This window comes from Tinamus guttatus, unplaced genomic scaffold (assembly GCF_059628265.1).
Source record: "Tinamus guttatus ecotype Peru unplaced genomic scaffold, ASM5962826v1 Tinamus_guttatus_pri_ptg000198l, whole genome shotgun sequence".
NCBI lineage: Eukaryota > Metazoa > Chordata > Aves > Tinamiformes > Tinamidae > Tinamus > Tinamus guttatus.
Genome location: NW_028288732.1, coordinates 1,935,236 through 1,958,930, shown reverse-complemented (window position 1 = coordinate 1,958,930; position 23,695 = coordinate 1,935,236). Strand labels below are relative to the sequence as shown.

At 41.1% G+C, this 23,695-nt stretch overlaps 1 protein-coding gene across 1 annotated transcript; it reads right to left on the bottom strand.

Moving 5' to 3' along the window:
* Nucleotides 1-586: 586 nt before the first annotated feature.
* Nucleotides 587-23,695, bottom strand: GNB4 (G protein subunit beta 4). The gene is made up of 10 exons (XM_088523891.1): nt 23,663-23,695; nt 8,827-8,926; nt 5,630-5,668; nt 5,307-5,413; nt 4,284-4,347; nt 3,554-3,716; nt 3,291-3,357; nt 2,979-3,180; nt 1,757-1,973; nt 587-1,291 (listed from the first exon to the last, which is right to left on the bottom strand). The coding sequence occupies exons 2-10, from the start codon at nt 8,881-8,883 to the stop codon at nt 1,185-1,187; spliced, it is 1,023 nt and encodes a 340-aa protein (XP_088380017.1). The 5' UTR covers nt 8,884-8,926; nt 23,663-23,695; the 3' UTR covers nt 587-1,184.

The window sequence follows — 23,695 nt, the reverse complement described above, 5'->3', positions numbered from 1 at the left end:
ACACAATTCCTTTCATAATTCACACTGCACCCAACCGAGGAGCAGGTTTGCTCGTGCTCTGCTTCGGCAGCCCCTGCGTTTGCAGGGGTTGGACATAACTGAGGGCACGTGGTTGATCCCCAGGAAGGCCACGGGAAGGCCATGGGAATGTCTCCATTTGCTGCAGCACACGCAGAGCGGGCTCTGCCAACGCGCTGCGTTTTGCGCTCTGGACAGCGGGGCAGATGGTCCCGTCAGTGCCCATCAGCAGTCAGTGACGGGCCAGAGCCACCTTGTGTGGAGCCCAGCTGTGAGAGGGAAGAGCGCTCGGCCGCTTAATGCCAGCGACGCGGGTCACTTGGTTCCCAACCCCAAGGACCGTGTGGAATAGCCTGCGTGAAGAGCTGCAGCGAGGGAGCTAACCCCTCTGGAATCGGCCTTCTTCCTCTGTGCAGTCGTTGCAAACCTGCCTGGCATTAACTCCTTGGTGCCTGGAGGCCACGGCTGCCAATGGATGAACCAGGAACCACTGGCTTGAAGGAAAAACCCCCGTGATTAAACAGGCAAGCGGGGCAGGAAGGGGGTGAATAAGGCGCTAGGTCTTAACTGGGAGTCTCGCCAGGGCCTTTAAAAAAATTCGAATGCCTCCCATTATAAAAACACATACATACCATTGGCTTCGCTTTATCTACAGTAAATTCACAAAAACATTTAAAACAGCAATCTAGATCATCCACTACAAAACTCAGAAGTGACATCTCAGGTTAAAAGCAAAGCTATAAATGTAGTTCCTTAAAAAATGCAAACATATTTCTTTACATACAGACAAATGTTACATGATTGGCTGCTATAATGTGTATATTCTGTTATGTACAAAAAAGTACAGGATTAGCAGACTCTGAGCACAAGCAAAAACCCTTCAAGGACAATCTAACCAAACCACCAAAAACAAAAAGACTGGCTCTTAGTTTGTCGGTCACCATGATTATGTGCTGGCCCCTTTTAAAAAGTCAGTGATTTCTTCCCCCCTCCCCTATTTCTTCACTTGATTTTTTTATAGTTTACAGAAAGCCTTTTTGTGTAATAATCAGTGAATAGAAAAACTTCACCTGCAAATACAAGGTAGAAATGTTATTTCACAGCTATAGGCTGCAGCATTGATCTCTCCAGGTCTCAAATGGAGAATGTACATGTTTGGCTCCCAGTTAATTCCAGATTCTGAGAAAACTGTCCCAAGATCCTGTAGCTACAGCCATGCCATCATCAGTAACACCTAAACAGCTGACACGGTTGTCATGGCCAGCAAGGACACCTGGAAAAGAAGTAGGGAAAATTTAAAAAAAAACCCCACACTTTTACAGCAGAATAAAAAAATCATATTCCTATGGGGGATGCAAAAGTCAACGCAAACTTTTTCATTTTGTAATTCTTAGTTCCGCACATTTCAGTGACATACCATGTTTTGGAACATATAATTTAACTCCACAAGTTGTTCCTCAGCCTCGAAAGCTGCCGTCTTCCAGCACAGAGCTATATAATGGTCAATGCCCAGTTACAGCAGCTGGGCTGTCTCACTGACAGGATCATTTATTATGATGTATAACAACAGAATACTAAAGATAAAAGAAGCGATGCAGTGTAACAACTGGAAGATCTGATCAAATGCAATGAAGGATAGAGGAAAATACTGTTAAGAGGAAGAAAGCAGATTCCACAACATCAGCAGTTGCAAGGAAAGGAAAGGAAAAACTGGCTCGCTGCAGCTCCAGGCACCCACCTGCTCTTTCCCCTTTCAGGGTGTCCCACACGTTGCAGTTGAAGTCATCGTAACCTGCTAGCAAGAGGCGGCCGCTCTTGGAGAAGGCCACGGACGTGATCCCGCAGATGATGTTGTCGTGCGAGTACATCATGAGCTCCTGGTCTGCACGGAGGTCGAAGAGGCGGCAAGTGGCGTCGTCAGAACCAGTGGCGAACGCGTGTCCGTTAGGGAAAAACTGGAAGTTTTAATTAAGAGACAGGAGTTTGACACCAGAAAGAGACAGCGCGCGTTGTGTCAGCAGCCTCACTGGTTTATCTTGCCCAGGGGACCAGGTAAAGGCTCGGAGGCTCCGCTCGGAGCGTGGGCTCCCATGGGATGCAAGCAAAAAATTCCCTTTCCAAAATGTGCTCCACATCAAAGCCAGTCTGGCAATAACCGTATTGACTGAGATGGGAATGAAAGGCGCTCAGCCCAGCTCAGGATCCTGGTCTAAGTTTAGGAACTGCATTTTTTTCTCCTGGTCATGCTTTTGGTATTTTCTCAGCCTTAATCATTTTTCATGTTTATCAAAAACAGATGCAATTTAGGCTTAGGTTTCATTCCCTATTTATCAGAGCTTGTATCTCGCAGATCAGAACATAGTGTTACAATGACAGAGAAAATATAATCCAGTTTATAAATATTACATGATTCCAAGGATGAATATTCAACCTAAGCACTGATTTTAACTTGCCCTTCCAGAACATTTTGCTGAAAGCTCTTCCCAATGGAAGAGATCAAGCATAGCTTTGTTAAACAAGAAAGTTTAAGATGGGGACATTTGGCTATTTTATTCCCTCACAACAGATCATGTTAACAAGAATTCTCAGTTTTAACATGCTGCCACAGTGAATAAAGTTTCCCTCCATTCTGTGCTTCTAAATGAAGTAAATAATAATAAAAGAATTACTGCACTTAAGGCCTCAGGTGTTGATCAAGACAGAACTGAACCTATTTCAAAACCATTTCAGTGCATCACCAATAGCAGTAATAACTTATATATTAGATCATCAGTTATTAAAAAGCAATTATTTTCCTAATATTAAAGGCCCTACGTACTTTCTACCTAGACGTGTTCATTATACACCATGTGGCAATCTCTGCCCTACCAAAGGCACCTGCATTTAAAGGCAAGGTAACAGAGTAAACTCAGCTGCTCTTATGCACAGCTCTACCCCCTCGGCCCCTCTCGCTCGCTCACACAGACGGCGTTGATGTCCGACACGTGCCCGGTGAACGACTGCCTGCACATCCCGTCGCGGATGTCCCACAGCTTGGAGGAGGCGTCGCAGGCGCCCGACACGAACGTCCTCATGTCGGGGCTGAGGGACAGGCTCATCACGTCGCCCGTGTGCCCCGTGAACGTGGTGGTCTGCTGCCCGGTCTCGATGTCCCACAGGGCGCTGCGGGCACAGGCAGGGCGTTAGCACAAGGCAACCGAGTAGCCCAGAGTTTCAGTTCATTGCAAATTAAGGTATGGAAAAGGGGGGAGGCCAAGAGCTCAAAAACTAACCAAGTGGTGTCTCCTGAGCTGGTGACAATTTGGTTGTCATCTAGAAAGCGGCAACAGGACAAGTATCCTAAAAAAACAAAACAGTTCGGTTAGTTTTAGACCTAGGGGAATGGCTGAAGTTTACCATCCCAAAGCAGGAATTAACGTTTCCCCGTCTCTAACGTGCAAACCAACCAAATTATTTCACAACACCCCTCAAAGAAGTGCAACTGTTCCACCTCACGCAGTGAAGAAATGGAAGCCGAGCCCAAACCGAGCCTGACCTGTGTGTCCCGGCAGCTCCCGGCTCACTCGCACGTTGCCCTCCCTGGTTTTCAGGTTGTAGATGGAGCAGATGTTGTCCAGGCCGCCGCAGGCCACGTAGTTGCCCGAGGGAGCGTAGGCGCAGGTCATGACCCAGGAGGAGCGCAGCGGGATGGCGTGCATCTGCACGGGGACACACGGACACGGAGGGGCTCGGCCGCCGCTCGCACCTCCGTCCACTTAAAATAAATGCTACAGCCCGGGCTAATGTTTCCATACGGTCACGATTCATATATAGGGACACTGGACAGCTTGCAGCGGCAGATCATCTCTCCACACCCTACCTAAACCTTACTCATTTGACACTTTTTTTTTCCCCTCTCCTTTCTCTAACACAAAAAGCAAAGTATTCTTGTAAATTCTGAGGTTCTACATCTCCACAACTTAAAATAAACCAAAATAGTTTATTTCAGAAGCAACAACCTACAGAGAATAAAAGCTACAAGCTACCATACTAGCAAGCTGCAGTGAGGACGCTTAGTATTACACAGACCTAACTCTGCGACATAAAACTGACACACGTCTTTAGCAAGTTGCTGGTCACAAAAGGAAGGAGGAAAAAAAATGAGATCTTAAATTTGGAGAAAAAAAAAACACACTTTTTCAAACGGAAACAAACACGGAAACACAGAGAAGTGCTTAAACAGACAAATTAGGCATGAATTATTGCTACGTATTATAAATAACTACCTTATTTGTTGTATAACTATCCCAAATGATTAATTTTCCATCTTGAGAGGCACTGACTAGTAGCCTAAATATAAACACAGAAATAAAATGTTAATGTAAAATAAACCAAAAAATCACTTCTCAGAATAGACATATATCATGCATAACTACCAAGTGATTCAGAAAGACTTTCACTATTTCCCATTGCTTACTTATTTTTAAGGCCCGCGTTTGCTGGAAAATCTGCAGAGAACAGTGTATTACCTGCCAGATGAATCCCTGCTCTCCACAGGGACTCGTGATTAACAACAGACAAAAACAAGCACCATCCCTCAAAGCACATATTTTATAAGCTCTCCCTCATTTGGCTTTTATCTTTCATACACTAATACTTCAACTATGGAGCTATACAGTGATGAACCACTAAAGCTATGGGAAAAAGTGTGGAGGGCAGATTTTAGAAATATTTGTTTTTTGACTATATGAGGGAGAACAGAATACGGCTCTATTAATATCTGAACATTAGTTGCTTCAAGCAAAAAAATAGAAACCCAAAAGAAAACCCACAAAAACCCACCACACTCACAAGGGTGCATAACAAAACCCCTCTCTACCAGAGGACCCAGTAACTTTATTTGCTACGTACATATAAAGACCAAAAAGTACTTGGGATGTTATAGACTTACTCAAGATTTTGGAAATTACAATACCTATCATCCCACAGATATGCCCCATCAGATACCCTCCACTTCAGGGGATTCAAAAAACTTTGCTTAAACTAAAAGAAGGAAAAGTCAAGATGTCTGCGGGAGGAACAAGCAAAATTCCTCTCCTATCACACAAGCCTTTTCTTTTAGTACTATGCAGTCCTCGTTGGCCTTAAAAAAGGAAAATATAATTAAAAGTAAACAAAAAGCCTAAAGTCATGGTCCATGATCCCCTGTGAAGGTACCAAGACAACACCGCTCCCAAAATTGGCATCGATTCTTATAGAGAATCCCGATTCTAAGCCCAACCACAGATTTCCCAATCACTTGCACAGACCTTGAGTCGGATCCCCAGTGCATAGCATAGATTTTGGCTAAGTGGCCTCGAAGCGTACGCCGTGTTCGCATCTGGATCCGGCCCACCGAGTCCAGACTTGTGGTGATCTAGAAATAAAGATGATAAAACCCTGAGATACTGAGGACTATCTTTATTATCCAATACAGAGGCCACTTATGATTACCAAATGCTTTAAAAAAAAAAAAAAAAAAAAGGTAACAGCTACGGAAGAAAACCCTCATATATTTACCATACTGTTACTTTTTGAAATTTCAAAGCAGAACTTACTTATTTACAGTCTATAGACAGGATCAAGTACACACCTGAGCAAGAGTTGTGTCACTGCACGCCTTCCTTGCATCCTGAAACAGAGAACAGAACAAGTCTAAAACGTAACCCTGAGCATCAACTGAAAAAAAGTGACCAAGAGTCAGATAACTTTAAGCTTGGTGCCAGCAATTCTTACAATACAAAGGGTCTGAGGGCAACGATTTCTGTTGCAATATACCCTGACACCCTAACACGTTTTACTGCCCAGGGCATCTGAAGTTGTGGCAAACAACTGGGTTGTAACAATTTTAGGCAAAAGATTCGTTTGCGCTGCCCTTGCAGTTGTGACATGTTCCTCTTCTCCAAGCAGAGGCTTGTTTGGCTTGCAGAACGGATGGGGCTCAGGTCTCCTTCCACACATTTCTGCTTTTCTCTATTTCAGATTGCATGGTCCTATGACCTATTCTCTGCACATTATTCCACCCTACACAAAATAGGCCCTGCAATAGCCCTATACACAGGGCATTTTCACAGCAACTCTTGGAGATAAAGATTTTTTCTCTTTTCATTTGTATAATAAGAGCAGTTGACTGGACACCTTAAACAAGTGAGCCCTTCTGAGCCTTATTTGCAAAACGTAGGCTTCTGTAACAGGGGTTTAATACGTGCATTACTGGCAGCATCCTCCAAGAGAAGGGAGGAGACCTTACAATGACACAGTCGTAAAATACGTGAGTATTCACAACAGGTCTGAAGGATGGATCACACCTTACAAATCTTAATCGCCTTGCTTAGGAGTTATTTAACATTTCATCTTTAAAAATCTTTTGGTGTATGTTTATTTTGACCACCCTTTGGAGCCTTCTTCACATAAATTAGTTGAGATGACTTAATATGCTCTCAAGATTGCTTTAAGTGTTTAAACTGTAGAAATATTTATAAAACACTGTCTGGAATCATGTGGGGTTTAAAATACCAGAGCAGCAAATCCCCTGGCATACAGGACTTAGTTCATACACACAGAATCACACTGGGTTTAAAACAGCTTTAATTGTTTAGTTTAGCTGAAACACTTGAAGATGTACAACACAAAATGAATCTCAACTAAACAGAAGTTTTAGCAATACGTACATGTGAGGCTACTTGCCATATGACTGGCACAGTTGCAGGTAAAACGACAAACATTTGCAAGAAAATCTATTGCTTTGATCAACATGCAGCCCTAGCAGATCATATAATATTTTATATAGTGTTTTTATTGGTTCAGTTCATTCAATTTCAGACATAACTGGGCCACGTCCAAAACTTCTTCAAATCACATCCTGAACTTCAAATCTCAAATTCAGGATAAGCATCATATGGGAAATTTATTACAGACAGAAATAGGAATCTAGTTTATTTATAAACCCATCCTTTATATCTTGCTATCTTCATCATTCACTGATATTTCCAACTTCTTGCACTATAATTCATTGGTTTTATTTTACCCATCCAGCACACGGTACTCGGGTACAGAATAGAGCAACAACTGTAAGAACTGCATGTGCAGGTGAAGGTAAACACACCAGCTAGATATTGCATTTATAAAAAAATACTATGAATATTGGTAAAACATTATGGACTATAAAAAGCCAATTTGAAAATTGGCAGCTCTACACTGCAGTTTATTCTGTTTCAGGAAGCTGGCAGGGACAAACACAAAGGTTGATTTTTTGCGATTATCCTGTTAAAGCACCAGGCAAAAAGCAAGACGTGCAAGTAACTAAGGCAGCAAACTTACCTAAATAGAAAACACCAAATGCTGTTAGCATTGATGCTAAAAAACACACCTTTTCTAGAATTGCATTGAACAATAACTCCAGAAAATTACTAACCCACTGAAGATGTAGACTTAAGTAAGCCAATTTTATTTTACATTCTGTATCTAGCCTTATTCTTCCCCCATCCAGAACAAAGTAGTTGCTTAGAAAGGAAACTGTGTCCTGATTTAACAAACAAGATAAAAACACAAATAAGTGATTGAATTATTTAATCAGAAAGTTTCTTGAAAAATGATTAAGTCATCAGTTGTGATTTTTTAAATTCCATGTTAATCTGAAATTCAAATTAAGATGTCTTCTGAAATCACATCCAAAGATGCAGATTGCCATTGCACAGCCAACAGACTCCAATGAAAATATCCACAGTTACTCAGCTACATCTGCATAAAGCCAGTTTCAAACTTGGGTGCTAAGTTTAACAAATGAAATATTAAAAAAAAATCACAAAATAAAGTCCCTATATGCAGGGACAATCACATTTTTATGCTACAAAATTAGAAAACCCAAACATTCCAACAAGATATTCTAGCTCTCTTACTGGTGGGTCTCCCCAGTCTCACACAGCCCCATTTCTCATAAAATCAGGCTGATTAGTAAGAATTACAAAGACAAATCGCCTCACCTCTACATATCCTGGTAAGAAAGTCTTTCCACACCAGGTAGAAGAACTAAAAAACTATACATACCTGATAATTTTGCAAAACTGTAATGAAGTTCAAGTGCAGGAAAAAAAATATTTAAACTAGAATTTGCATTCTTCTGCAGAGTTGCTAGGAAAGGTGGCTAGGAAAGAAATATTTATACAAAAGACTTTTGAAGATTCTTATGCTTACTATGCTACACAGTTTTCTCTCTCCTGAGAGCTGCACCCTAGTCTTAGCAGGGAAACTGCAACAGTTCCTTGCTAAATTGGACTTGGTGCCCAGCAGCTAACACTCAGTTATCTACAAGAGTATTTTGAACAAAAATGTAGTGGATGTGGGAGGAACCACATGTTAAAAATAAATTGACTGTGAAACATAGAAATGGAGCTTATCGAAGTGATACCAACCCTGGAAAGCTTTTCCCTCACATTGTGCTTTGATCTGCATTCTTATGTGAAGAGTGACAGTATAGCGATTAGTTTCACTGCAGAAATAAGCTTTCATAACAGTTTTGATCTCACTTTGCTGTGCTTAGGTCCCAGCAAATTGCTGCTTGCTTTTAATTTATCCAAAATAATAATAATAAAAAAATGCATGAACATACACACACCGGGAGTGACAATACATGCTAAACTTCAACAGGAAATAAAACCTTTTATCCAGAAATGTTATGAATGGAGTTTCACAGGCTTCCTCTTACTCAGAGCAGCATGTGACAGATTTGGTCACTTTATTCTTTCACAGTAGAAACCCTGTCCTGAAGAATAGGGAAGTAGCAATTCTTACTCTGATTTGATTTCGCAGCTGCTCTGCCTCCTGCCGCAACTGTTCCAGCTCACTCATCTTCTCCAATCTGTGTTTCTTACACTGCACTAGTGAAGAAAACCTGCCAATGAGAAAGAAGAAAAATAAGATTGAATATCACGCTTTTTTTAAGCTATATACATAAATTGAGTCTGCCCTTAGAAAGGCTTCCAAATAGATATTCCCTTTAGTAGATTGTCAAAAAAAAGTTCTAGTAAGATCAAAGTTATTTATCTCCCCGGATTACTGCGAAGAGCAAGGTTACACAGAGTATATTTTGAATATCGAAGCAATTGTCAACAGAAGCACCTACTGCACTATAAAAAAAACTAGGGAATGCATTTGCAACACTGCTCCCCATCTCCAGCCTCTTAAGATCATCAGCCTTCACCCCAAGATGGCAACAGAGAGCAAAGAGTTCAAACGCTTGCCCTGAGAATTCAACTTCCAACTCAACAGTGCTACAACACAAGCACCTTTGTACAGGTCCTCTGTTCTGCTCCAGGTGGAAAACTTGAATCCTAGACTCCAAGTGAAGCAGCAATTTCCTACAATGCCTGTACTGAATGTGGGCAAGCCACAATGATTGCATTTCCAAAGCACACCCCCAGCAAGGCAGGGGAGTAAACAAGAAAAACACTCCCAAGAGCATCCTCATCTGTGCTTGTCTCACCAAGGACTTAGCAAAACCCACTCTCAACAAAAAGGTCAACAAACAGCCAAAGTTTTCATTATCCCCCAAAGAGTTTTATCAGAGCGATTTTCCTTCATCTTTAATAGAGTAAATGCAGTCAAGTAACAGTGCAGAGACCTGGCAAAACTACCCACCTATGTCTAGAGTTCAGTATCCTCCTAGCTGAAGTGAGACAGTACCTTGTTCAAGAACAAGCTAGGCACTTGCTTGTTCTATCATGAAAGATGCAAACACACAGGAATATTTGTATTTTTTCTTCTCTTACACCATTTAAAAACGCGCAAGCACTTCTGGATTATAGCAGAAATTCAAAAGACTGTTCATAAAATAAAAATTAACAGAAGAAAAGAAGCATAAAGGAGAAGAGCCTAATAAAACATACGCTAAATATTCAATTTAAACACGAGAGCCAAGGCAGCAACAGACTACATTCAATGTAGTCCACCAAAAATGGCCAAAAAAACACTGGGAAAAAAAAAGATACAAATGTTTCTGTTAAGTCGTATAACTTTAGGCAAATCACTCTACTTAGTCTAGTTATCAGTACTCTGTACCTCAGCATTGACATTTTCCAAAAGACAGATTCTAGAAGGGTTTTTCCCCACACACAGACACATCTCTCAAGCGGGACATTTTACAAAGACGTTAAGAGTGAAAGCTTTTGGTTCAAAGTAACTTCCTAGAAAGATAACCATCCCTGCTCTGCCTTGTGCAGTGTGGTAGAGCTATGAAACCTGCTATTCAAGAAGCCTCCCTGCTTTCACAGGGTAACACAGAGCCCATGTAACAGCAAACCCAACAAACACAAACTGGATCCACTCTGAATCAAAACACGTGGAAACTATAAAGTTCACAACTTTGCCTTCCTTGAACCCATCCCATGTTCAACTACTAGGACTTTACAGAGCATGAGAATACTGCAGGAGACCTTTTTTGCCAGCAGTTTTGCCACCAGTTCATAAGCCCAGGCTATTTAGTACTGCTTACTGCAGAACAGGCATAAAAATCATAACCAATGCTGATGTCCAACTGCAAAAATAAAGTATTAAAAACTGTAATCGCTTGAGCACAAGCTGATCACATGCCTTTGGAGTCTCAGAAGTTTAACTACAATTTTAACACACTTGATCGAAATACAGAGCTCTATGATATACAGACCCACTTTCATTCTGACTGTTTCGAATGACCCCATTTTCTAACATGTTTCTCCTTCTTTTGCACTAAAACCTGCACAAAAGTAATGCAGACCAAAGAGTGGATTCAAATGTACACACAAGCAAGCCAAGATCCCTGCCAGGGTTACAGCAGCCTTGCATGCCTGTGTAACAGTGGATAACAACATTTTTAAGAGGAAAGCTGATATATCTCAAGCCTTCAGAGCAGAGAATTTAGCTTCAGCCCTACAACATGGCACGTACTTGCTCTGCAAACATGAACTTCAAAGCAGAAAATTATTTGTCATTAAGAGGTGACCTAACTATTAAACTGGATGCCTGCATTGCCTGTCCCAGTAGTTACAGACCGGGCAGTTTTCTCTCGCTGGGTACAACTGTGAGCCCAGAAATCAGCTGCGCCTTGGCACTGATGACACTTTGGCTGATGACCTTTCTGCACTTAACCATAAAGTCAGCATTAACATCATCATTAACAGATCAGCACTCATCACTAATGTCATTTCCATGCAGCTAAGCAGCAGCAGCTAAGCAGCTGCTCAACTTAACAGTTGCGAACATATGCAAGTTCCTGCATGGACAAAATCCAGCTTCAGAAGCTCCCCCAACCACCCTCATCTTAAAAATAAATCCCTGAACAAATTAAAGGATAAGGAGTAAGCATTTATATCTTTAGCTAAGGAGTCCTAGCATCTCCATTGTAATTTAAAATTGACAAGATCATTAGTTTGCTGCTACTACTCAGCAAAAATGCAGCCCTGTTTCAAGGCCAATGCAGATCTCAATGAATACAACTGCTACAAAGTCATCACAAGGAAATAAATATATAAATAAAAATAAAAAAGTATATTCACAGTTTGTGGCAGCTGAACAGTAAACTCTTAAGCCGTGTATAAACACAAGGATACTAGAGTAAACCAAGGGCACAGTTCGAGTATTATTCTGAAGTGTGTCCAAAACTCTTTGCCTACTCACTTGATGTAGCTCACTACAGCCACTCATATGTTCAAATGATCATCCATGATAAAGTACCAATATACCAGGTCAGATACTTCCATCTGGGACTTTTAATTAAAATATTTATATAAACATTTGAAATTGAAAGAGTAGGGAGTAGACTCTCACGGACTGGTTTCCTTCTACACAATAAACTCAGCAGTAGCACGTCCAAACTGCTGTTGCCTTGTCCTGAGTGCCAGAACCACAACAGCAGCACTGCAGAAGATAAACCCACACTTGGAAACTGTGCAGATAGAGCTGTGGTGATTACTTTACTGCTTTTGATACTACAGTGATGTAATTAGAGAAAAAGAGAGGAAGCCATAGTCAAGAAGTAGTTAGCATGGACCATTAATGAAACCAGATTTACTTGTTGTAATAAGCAGACCAGTGAAACAACCAGCGAACCCTGGCAAGAACCCGGGACGAGACAACGGGCAGTAATGGCAAGCCAGAAGCAACATCCTATAAATCTGTCTTCAGTGTAGAGGAGCATGTCATCAGCACATCCCCAACGTGTGCCGTTCCCACATGCCACCCTCAGTCAAAAACAATATAGTGTGCCAGGATAATTGTTGGGACTACTTCCTGAGAGCTTATACGCATTGCAAAGACTATATATCACTAAGTTTTCTCACACAACAAATTACTTAAAAGTTCCATTTGATTTCTACTCTAACTGTACTAGGGTTACATAGAACACATACTGTTTCTTTTTCCCCTTGCAGAAAGATCAAAATACAAGCAGCAAACAGCATTTCTCCACGGCCTGGAAAACTCTCGCTTGCAAAACCATGTGGACTTCTACTGGAGCTCATTCTGCAATACTCAGAACTGGGATGCCCACGCCAGACATTTGCTCCCATGCCACTACAAGTAATAAAGAAGCCAGGATTCCTCTTGACATCTCAGGAAGGTGAGTATAAAATAACATATACTTCTGACTTGTTAAGCTTTTTAATGAATATTTAGATGGAGGGGAAGAATACACACACACACTCACCTTACCCTAAAGGCAGAATATCAGTGCAACCTGCTTTTCAACAGTTGCAAGCAGAAATCCTTATGGAGAAGCCTGATGCCCCTCCTCAAACCCATGTCACCATGTGCATGGCATACGGTTATTACTATCACCTGCAACAGCGAAGAGGCCTTGAGGTAAAGTGCAACGGGAAGTGGAAGAACTTTTTAATAATACTGATAGCCAGGGGGGTGCCATAGCGCAAAATATCCAGGCAATTAGGAAATGGGGTCAGGGCCACAACACGCTTCCCATTAGAGGCAAGAACATAGGGAGCTAGTTGTGAGTAATAACTACTGTGTGATAACCAAGATGGTCCCTTTCTGCCCTCATAACAACAATGTCATTTGCAGGCTGAACTGCACCTCCATATAATTTTTCTCAGCAGATTTATACTCAAGTGAATTTACCAATACCAAAATAAACTACCTCCTGAGGCAAAATAATTAACTAAGTAAGATTCTGCAGCATATCTAGTGTCAAGAAAGCCACTGGCAGGCTCAAGTGCTCCACAGATAATTATCCCTTATCCAGCTCCTGCTTCACTAGCTGCTAACAGTCTAATCCTTCATTACATGAAAAGATAGTGACAAAACAGCACAGGTTCTTGTCTTAAAAGTACTGTCTCTGTAACACTAAGACATTTTGACTGGAACACCACTCTTCTCATTTGCTCTGAACTTTCTGTTCAAGAAAGTCATTACAAATAAGACTGAGAACTCGCTGTGAAAAGAATCACCAAGCCCAGAACCTCTGTAATAAGCCTGCCCTGAAGCACGAGAGGACACGGTGTCTGCATCAGCTAGGTGACAGGGAGCTCATGTGCCAAAAAGGGAACTCGAGGCTACCTCTCACGCCGAGATGGAGAGCTGAATTGGAAGGGAGGAGGGGGGCAATGAGCAGACTCAGCTCTGGAAAGCCAAGAAATGGGCTGATATTTGGCAGATTACTAGAAACAGTCAGACATGTAATGATAGGAATCTTAGGTTTTAAGAAGCACAGCTATTTCTGGTCCAGAGAGGATTACAATTTACAAAGCAGCTAAATAATTTGATTTCTTAAAGAAAAAAAAAATACACACGTGTTTTCACTTGCCACAGCAAGCAAAGCTCATCCCCACATAACAGCTCCACACAGACAGGGAAAAAAAGTAACACATTAAAGAAGGGTAAATACACTCCTCCCCACAAGAAAGCACTGCTATTTTTGTATTTTTGTACCCGCTATCAAGGCTAGCGAGACAGCAAAGAACACCCTGGTCGGCCGAGTTCTTAAAAGCTATCCACCAAAGACCTACTAAGGCAATAACTTTATTTTACATAAAAGATAGTCTGAGATTTCAAGAAGGCACTTAGCCATACAAGTCAGCTCTAAATTTTTAAACTCGTAAGATCTCACAAGCAATAAACATGTAGTGACAAAAAGAAAGACCTGAAGTTCCACACTGCTTTCATGTGATCACCCCCGCAAGCCATCACACAGGTGGCTAAACATAAGGAATCCTAACTATAGCACTTTACTAAGTATAGGAAAAAAGACACCAAGATATACTCCAGGTCTTTTTTAAGTGAGCTATATTGGTAACTTGCTCCCACAAACTCGGGCTTTAGTCCAGCAAACTACTATATATATGTATATACACACACACACACACACTTTTTATATATGTGTGTACACACACACACACACACATATTTTCTCTGAAGATGCTGGCGTAAAGTTATCTGCTCGTTTTCTGCACCCAACGACAGCAAACGCATGCTCTGCTGTCTAAGCAGTGTGAGAAGATGGGGTTCCTGCTACAAAGCTGAACTCTTGCAGCACAGAGAGACAAAGAGTTCATATATTCAGATGTGCCAAAAAGAATGACAAAACAGTTCCGCTCTTAGCGACACTACTAAAGATTTGAGCACATTTGTCCATTCATTTGTGTTTCCTCAAAGCCAGGAATACAGAAAATTATGTTTTATTTTGTAATAAGCTGAATGGATTTGACATGTTCAAGGAGAGATTCAAACTATACCAACTTTGACACAACAGCCAAAACCTTATGTGAAGTAAAATCTCTACCTGCTTCACAGCTATTTATCATAAATACATCTATTTAAAATAAATGTATCAGTGTTGTTCTGTAATTGCATATCTTCATGTATTAAAAAAATACTTTGCTTGCCATTTTATGGTTTTTATTTAATGAGGCAGACCTAAGATCAACACACACAAACTCCCTGAGAAAAATCGCACATTGAATTTCTTTTTTACTATATCTTAGCTACAAGTTGCCTCCCCTTTGTTTCTCAAAACTCTTATCTCCTGCTGAAGTTTCAAAAACTGTCTGCTGTGAGTGGCAGCAGAATTACATCATTGCGCTAAGGGGACAGAGCACAGAGCTTTTACATAAAAGCGTCTGTGTAAGTAACTGTATCAAGTAATACAGTTACCAAATGCAAAAAGAGAGAGATGTAAGTTCAAACATTACAGAAATGCTGCCCGAAGGTGCCTTCCTCTCAGTCTACAAGCACCTCCAGTGTATCTCTTACCTTATATCCCTAACACACAACATACTTCTGAGAGGTGCCGCTTCACATTAGCACAGAAGCATCTGAGGCATTTCACTACAGAAACAAGAGATGGTTAATGAAAAATTTGTTTTTTAAATGTCATTTACTTTGAAAGTCCCAACCCAAATCTTTTCCTGGGGATTTAGTTGCTCAGTTTGGGGCTGGTAACTTCTGATCCGTGCTTGCTCGGGTTTCAGAGCACCTACAGCAGTGTAGATGTGAGCTCTCCAGCATTTAGCCTCCCGCTTCCCCGAGAACATAACAGGAAGCAGCCTGGGTGCGACCCTGCTCGCTGAGGTCACCGCTATTGTTGCACTTCTGCACATTTTGGAAGTGTTTTAAAGTGATACGTCTCCATTAGAGCTTGGGTACAAAAACAGGAAATAATCAACCAACGCCTCTCAAGAGGAAGGGTATTAGCAAAACCTATTTAAATATCCATTTCTCTTAAAGTTTTATATACACACACACACACACACAATTTTAAGGAACTGTTGAAGGTACGTGGACAAGATCTGGAAGGTCAAATTGCAAAAGAGACCAATGAGTGAACAGAAGGTTTGTGGGACATGACTCCAGTGCCCAGCGCACAGCGCCAGGGCAACCCCACCCATGGGCTAGGTGGAAAAGGTGGTTTTAGAGCAACACCATTGCTCTCTTCCTCCCCTCAGCGTTTCATATATGCTTTTTTATACGCACGGATACACAGACACTTAGCTTGGGGTTTTAATTAACACTGAAAACAAAGCTTGCCAAAAAAAAAAAAGGGGGGGGGGGCGGGGAAGGTTGTATTTACTGCAGTAACTACTTGGAGATGCTAGAGAAGTAAATTTGAGTCAGATAAATAAAAATAGCTGGACTGGCTTCAGCACCAGCAGTACCCAGCTCTGGTGTTTCGCACCAGCCCAGGAGAGCTGGGCGAAGGGGGCCCGAGGCCGCCTCAGGGCGACGCTGCGAGGGGCCGGGCCCTGCGCAGGCCCCGCTTGGGGACCAGCAACCAAACCCACACGCTCCTCAGATCCGCTGACCACAGCTCTCATCTCCACACCTAACCGTTTATTTGAGCAACGTTTCCATGGAAGACCAATAGAGCAACAAACAGTATGTTTGTAAGAGCGGTTACAAAACAGCCGAAGGAAAAGGCAGCTGAGACATTAGGCTGAAGCAATTCTTAAGTTCACCGCTAACAAGTTAACAGTGACTTGGGGAGATTTTTACTCATCCTTCATAGAGTAAATCAACAGTTGACTGAACTGCTACCTTAGGCTCAGAAATATTACAGTTTATTTCTGAAACTCAGCTTAGCTTGTAAACCAGGTATATTCACAGAACGTGCACAGAAAGTCCCTGCTCCTCTTTGCCAACAATCCCCCCAAAAGGAGGCAACCAAAAAAAAAAAAAAGTTTTAAACACAAGGCTGAAGAGAAGCCTAAAGAAATCCAAGGAAGAGTTACCAATAAATTCATACTGGCTCTGCAATTCACAAAGTGTAAGAAGGGGCAAGAAAGATCTCAATGACACAAAAAGACGTAACCCTGAGAGATGCACATACATGGTACCAGTCCAATTTTTCCTGGGGAATGAAGAAATAGACAATGTCAGGGCAAGTCATGAAACTATTATTTGCATCTACAAACATTCAGTTACAACTGCAAATTACTCTGCAAGTTTTGCTATTCAAATTGCACTGTGCATAGACGGCAATACATAGTCATTAAACATATTTAAACCTATCTCTGAAGATCATTTTTTTTATAAGGGGCCAATCTGACAAATATTGTGGGTCGAAGCAAAACGTTGTGCACAGGAAAGCTTGTCTGGTAACTACACACATTACTAAGTATTTAAACAGCCTCTTGTTTTCTATATAGAGGCTTGACCTACACAGGCTGCACTGTGTAGGTCAAAAAATAGGTTGCAAGTCAGGGAGGGGAAGAAGAGACAACATCACAAGAAAAATAATACTGTCCACAGAATACATGTTTCACATCTACAAGACGACTTTTCATTTGACTGGAGTTGTTCCCGGCTAGCAGGTTTTGGGGGGTTTTGCTTTGTTGTTTTGAAGTAGAGCACCCTGACACACTCAAAGGCCACGAAGCCCAGCAGTACCAGTTACACGCACACACACTGCTTCCTTTCAAATATATCAGCCAGCCTGGAAAAAGGATGTATCTCATCTATACGTAGCCCTCAGCCGCCTTGGCTCCTTGTCGCCGCACACGCGCCCCCATGGTACCGGGTTACAGCGAGGCTTTATGCAGCTCGCAGCATCACGCAGCTGTAACATTCAGCGTACAGCTGCACCCTTTCATAGCAAAACAAGGGAATATCAACATTTGGGGCTTGTGCAACAAGGACCAGATCAAACCAGTGCCCTTAGGTCTAGTTTTAATTCTGCTTTTGATTGACAATACATTTTGGTCGATTATCTGAGACCTAAGCCACATCATTTCAGCTCTTTCCCAGACTAGGCTTCAGGCTACTTAAGCAGGTTTTTCTATTTTTATTTCAAGATATATATACATATATAACCTTAGGCTTTTAAAAATCTATTAAAAAATCAACTGGAAAAAAGATTGAATGATTAGAGACTCTATACTAGAAAGTGACAATCCTGTTTAAGTGCTGGTTTTGATCCCTACAGATAAAAGCACAGGATTAGGAATACACGGACTGTACAAGAACTTCAAGCATCATTTGTAATGAAACACAGTTTGATACGTTGAACCTCTCCTCTTCAGAATTATTTTAGTGTTTCTCATGTAGTATCACATTTTTTTCAAAAGGTCACTTACTACAAAAAAAGAAACTGCGCCAAATACTTAAGCAAGATGCTAAGTTAAGCAAGATGCTATCATCCACTCTCATACATCTTTCGCTTTTACAATGTGGGACGCAAATACACCCGTTTTGGGGTTTCCTCACCAAAGATTGCCAAAAAAAAAAAAAAAAAAAAAAAGCTAAATATTTTTGAATTCCTGGTTTGAGAAGCTGAGCTCAAAGCAAAACACTATCTGGCTCAGTGCAAAAGCAAACATTAGCACTACCAGCAAAACCCTCAAGCAATTTAGCTGTTTGCTCAAGACCTTGGCCTTTCAGCTCAGAGCTACTACTAAGCCTACAATTCAAGGTCACAACATTTCTGTAGAGACTTGAGAACAAAAAAAACTGACCAAGCATCAAAGTTAACACTACTGGGCAAAAACTCCATCTCTTCTCTTTTTAAAAAGCCACGTTTTTGCTCCTGACACCCTTCTATCTGCACTTGGAGCTACCTATGACAGATGAGCAAAAAGCAGGGACTTCCTGTCTCCACCTACCCCCATTAGCTGCTTCTCAGGGAAGTTTGGGAAAGGACAGTGAAGAGCAGCCAGCTCCCTACGCAACTGCAGAGCTCTTACTTTGAACTGGTATTACATTCTATCCTGCTGTGATAAAGCAAATTCCTGCTCCTATTCTTGGGCTGCTTCTTAAATAAAAGTTTCCCCTCTTCCTGTCCCATTATCTCAGAATCAATATTTTGTTTGCAGGACAAAGCAGTACAACTGCAGCAGTAGTTTTACTTCCTGATCACTTCATTCTCTGTGTTTTGGATTGCTTTTTATTTAGACACTGTGTATCCAAGCTACTAAAAGAATCTAGAAAGAACAACCCCAATGGTCAAGTTTCTTGCCCCATAAGTTCCTTAGATATAAATATATATGTATATATATATATATAATGTTTAATATCAACAGTTCACATAATTCTCCTTAAATGCAAATACAAGAGGGATATATATAAATATATATAACTTAAAGATTGAAGTTTTTCACAAATTCATTTTAAACAAAGCTCAGACACAAGGAAAAATGGAATCACATTTGTAAATTTGTGAATTCTTTAGTCAAGATTAAGGTATATGTTGGAATAACAGAAGATATATCAAGACCAAGAAATTCAGCTTATAAAGCTTTGTTATAACACTGTACACAAAGTCTACAATCAAATCCAGAGAAGGAAAAGCTGTACTAACATCACTCTCAGTTCCTTCAAATTCTAGATCTAATGTCTTTTTGGAAACGGTGTTGTTTGTTGAACCCTCCCTATCTCGTCAAATGTTGAAAGTGCCGCAAAACTAGATGAACTCTGCTACTTCCTGCCCTCCCTGCACCAAAAATGAGCCCAGTTTACATTCTCACAAAGTAGTACAAAATGAACGCATTTGTTTAAACTTAACTTATAATTTGGGGATTTTTTTAAATAAACTTATTTAAATTTTAAACTTAGCATGCTTATAATGTTTAATACTGTGACATTACATTGCACTGTCGAATCTTGAATGCATTATAAAAATATTACATACTAGTATAAAGATATTTAGATTAAATCTAAGACTACAAACCGTGAACAAATATCTCAAATTGCATTCTAATTCCCATGTAGGTAGAAATTGGCTTTAATACAATTTACATTAGAAGTAAATGTTGCAGTAAAAAAATATATATGTATGTATATAGGATAGAAAAATTCTGTATAAAAATTAACTCGGCAAGAAGCAAATTATCAGGTTATCTGAGATTGCCCAGGCACTCTGCGAGACAACGCAAATTTGGAAGCAGGTAAACGTGACTTTACTGTTTCTGGCCGTCAAGATGTTCAAATGCTCGGAGATCTCCGAAACGCCTTCTGTAACTCCCACAGCGTTCCCAAAAGGAACAAATTCTCAGATTCTTTGCCAGTCAGGTCCACAAGACTATTTCAGTACAAACAGCCTCAGGATATGTCCTCAGATACAGGCAAGGCACTTAGAGATTCTCAGGGCAGTAATATAGTAAATACAGTTTTCTTGGAGGAAACCCTTGCAAGTCGACTAGCAAACAGAGTGCTAAGCATCCAAGTTAGTTATTCTATGCAAATGCCCAGCTGTTGGACTCAGGATGTGCAGCAGCTCCCACAGGTTATTGCAAGGGGCTTGTTTGCTCTTTTCCAAGATAGGAAAGGGCCATGGCCAATCATCAGCTCCAAAATCTTCAATCTCTTTTTTTTTTTTTTAAAAAAAAAAGAAGTTCAATCCCAGGATTGATTTGATGTTCCTGTTTTGTTCCTCCCCCACCATTTAAAAAATAAATTCTTACAAAATAATTTAAATCTTCACATTACTCAGCTCTTTTAATACCGTTTCAGAACGACTACATTCCCAATGACTCAAACATTTGGCTTACAGTGAAGGTCCATGAGATTAATATTTGTCCAAGATCCAGCATAGGGAAAAAGGGAAAACTACAGCTTCTGCAAATTGGCAAAAACAGCCTCAAAATAACTAATTTTATTTAACAGCTTTAACCTGAAAGCTCTTTCTGCTCTGTATTATTGTACTCATGGCACTTCCTTCATGGCTCTGCCCTCCTTTCCAACTTAAGTCATTTCATGTGGAAACAAGTTGCAAAAGTTGTAGTTATTTGAACCAGAATTTTTACAATATGTCAGCATTTCACGTACTTTTGGAAGCTTAAGGGAAGTGAAAGCAGTAATATTCACTGAGAAACACAACTATTTGTTATTACATATCCACCTATATTATTTAATTCTGTTCTTTATTCAAGTCTCATCAATCTTCACTGGACAATACTTTAACTATTGTGATTCAGCAATATCATTATATTCAAGCATCATAACTGGCATCCAAGTTGGCAACTATTCAAAACCAATAATATTACGCATGCTCTGTTAAAAAAAAAAAATCTAGACACTCAAGACACTCAACTGCATTAATCTGTGAACTGATATTCTCAGACAGTAATAAATAAAACCCAAATGTCTGCATCATCATTGTCCCTCTCACAGTATCTGTGCTCCATGGTCATGTACACATCAAGCTCAGGGATTTTGGATTTCTTACTACTCTGATGAGACTCAAAGTGATTCCTGAGATTAGAAACAATAAATCAAATGACCTTGTCATTAGCAACACAATCTTAATTTCTCATTCCAGCAGAGAAGACAGTACCTGGGATAAATTTAAAATATCCTGCATATTATGTGCTTTATTTCTCATTTTACCTTCAAGATTTTACATTCATGAATTTTGTAGCATTTTTAAGAGTCACATAATATTCTAGGAAACAACTATGCACAGTTCATAATCAAAAAAAATCTTGCAGTGTTTTCTAATGAGGTTAAGAATGCCAAGTTTTTCCACTGCCACAAGTTTTTCGGGAAACTAAAATACTTGGAAAAATTAAGCACCAGATATATTACCATTCAACTAAAGAGCATGAAGATATAATCAAAATTTCCACTAGCCAACAATAAATATAGCAGATGATATTTGTAGCCAACAATTTTCTACCTAACACTTAAATGACCTGAGCAGTCAGGATCACCTTCTGGGCACTCACTTAACGATACCATCAATTCCCAGAATGCAGAAAAGGGTGTCCCTGATACCTGAAGACCAAGTTTTCATGACTGAATAGGAAAAAATATTTATTGTTATATGGCTTTTACTCTTGAAGTCTGAATACTTTGCAAGTCATTTACCTTGTCCACTATAAAAGCTTCACTTCTAGAGAAATAATATATAATCTAATATTGCGTATATTTTGCCATAATAGACACAGAGCAAGACATTTCCATATATATGATCCCCCTCTTTTTTCCTAGCCCCTTCTTCCAACATAAATCACACCATCCTAAAGCAGCACAGGTCAACTTCACCGCAGTCTGTCCACACTACCATAAGAATCACAAACACCGCAGAAAAACCCTGAGCCTCATATCCAGCAAAAGACTTTCAGTTTTAAAGGTCTGTCAGATGATGCTTTCATTTCAATTCGTTGTTTTAGATACGGTCCTCATTAATGTAACTTCCCAACTTGTCAACTTTAACCAATATCTCTCTATCTAATATCTCTGTCACTTGATTATCAGATTAGCGACCATCTTTTTAGAAACTTTCAATGCTTATAGAGAGCCCCTGCTCTGAATTCTGCTGAGATCAGCCCCACACGCTCATGTAACCTTGCAGTTTCCCACTGCTACCCCGAGGGCCACGCACTCCCAGGAGAACTCCCCAGAACCTCCGCATCTCCTATTTATACCCAGTGAAGTTCACTCCGTTCTGGAAAGCGCATCAGATGCTCTCACAGTAAATATACAAGTGAAGCAAGGAAACCCCTACGAACCAGAATAAATCTGTGCTGACAACTGGTGAAGGAGGAAAAGCACCCAGCTACCGCAGGGGAACCATTTTTCGCAGAGAAAGCACTCTGATCTCTCAGTTCGGATTCAGTAAAAAGCAGAAAACATTTGTCAGGGGAAAGACTGAGTCAAAAAACAGAACTCCACTGGATATATATATACACATATATATATAAAAGAGACTCTGAAGATTGTTTTCATCTCTCCAAATACTTTCACAGGGAACTTGCAGAGGGTTTTTGGTTACCCATCTCCTCCGTCTAAACCATTCAAGACTCTTTTTCCTTCTTTCCCAATATTCCTTCCATTTCCCAGAAAAGAGCAATTATTCATAGCATCATTTCAAAAACTGATTACGCAAAAAAATAAATGAAATTCTGTGCATTTTTCCCCTCAATTCATACTCAGCTTTCACGCCTGCCACGCTTCTGCCTCAAGAGTGAAAATGGGCCCAACTGCTTGAAAACCCATCTCTCTTACAACCTAAAATAATCACAACCTAAAATAATTGGCCTAATAAAAGGCAATATGTCTATCCTCAAATGATAATCTCGAAATCAGATAAGAAGCTTATTTTTTTGGATTAGCTTATGCCATATTACAGCAGAAACTCGCTCGCTGGGAGGTAAGGGCAGCTCAGATGCCTTTCAGCACTTCTGAGGAAGGCCAAGGTAGAAAAAGAAGAATTTGGTAAGTTCAGCGATAGACACAAACGCCAGTGACAGCGTTTTGGGATGCAAGGGATGGCAGCAGCAGGGGGGTCCCTACGCAGCAGGTGGCCCGAGGCACCAAGTGACTTTGCACTTTTCCCGCGGGCACCTGCCCGTTAGGTCCTGTCACGCCGCCCGTCTCAGCCCCACAACGGCTTAACTAAAACTTGCGCCAGGTTCTCGGTGTTCGGTAAAGAGAAGGAAAAATAAATAAACAAGGTGTTTTAAGAAGGGGCATTTCCGCGCGCGGCTCGCGGACGCAGGGAGCCCCCGGGGCGCGTCGCTTTTCTAGCTCTTTCCAGCGTTCCCCAGGCGCCCCGCGCCGGGCTCCGCCGCACCCGCGGAGTTCTCCCTCCCCCCGCCGCCCCCGGCCCGGCCCGGTTCGGTTCGGTTCGGTTCGGCTCGGCTCGGCTCGGCCCGGCCCGGCCCGGGGCAGCCCCCACCCTTCCCCGCCGGGCCGGGCCGGGCGGCGGTACCTGGTGGCGGGCGGCGCGGGCCGCTCCTCGCCG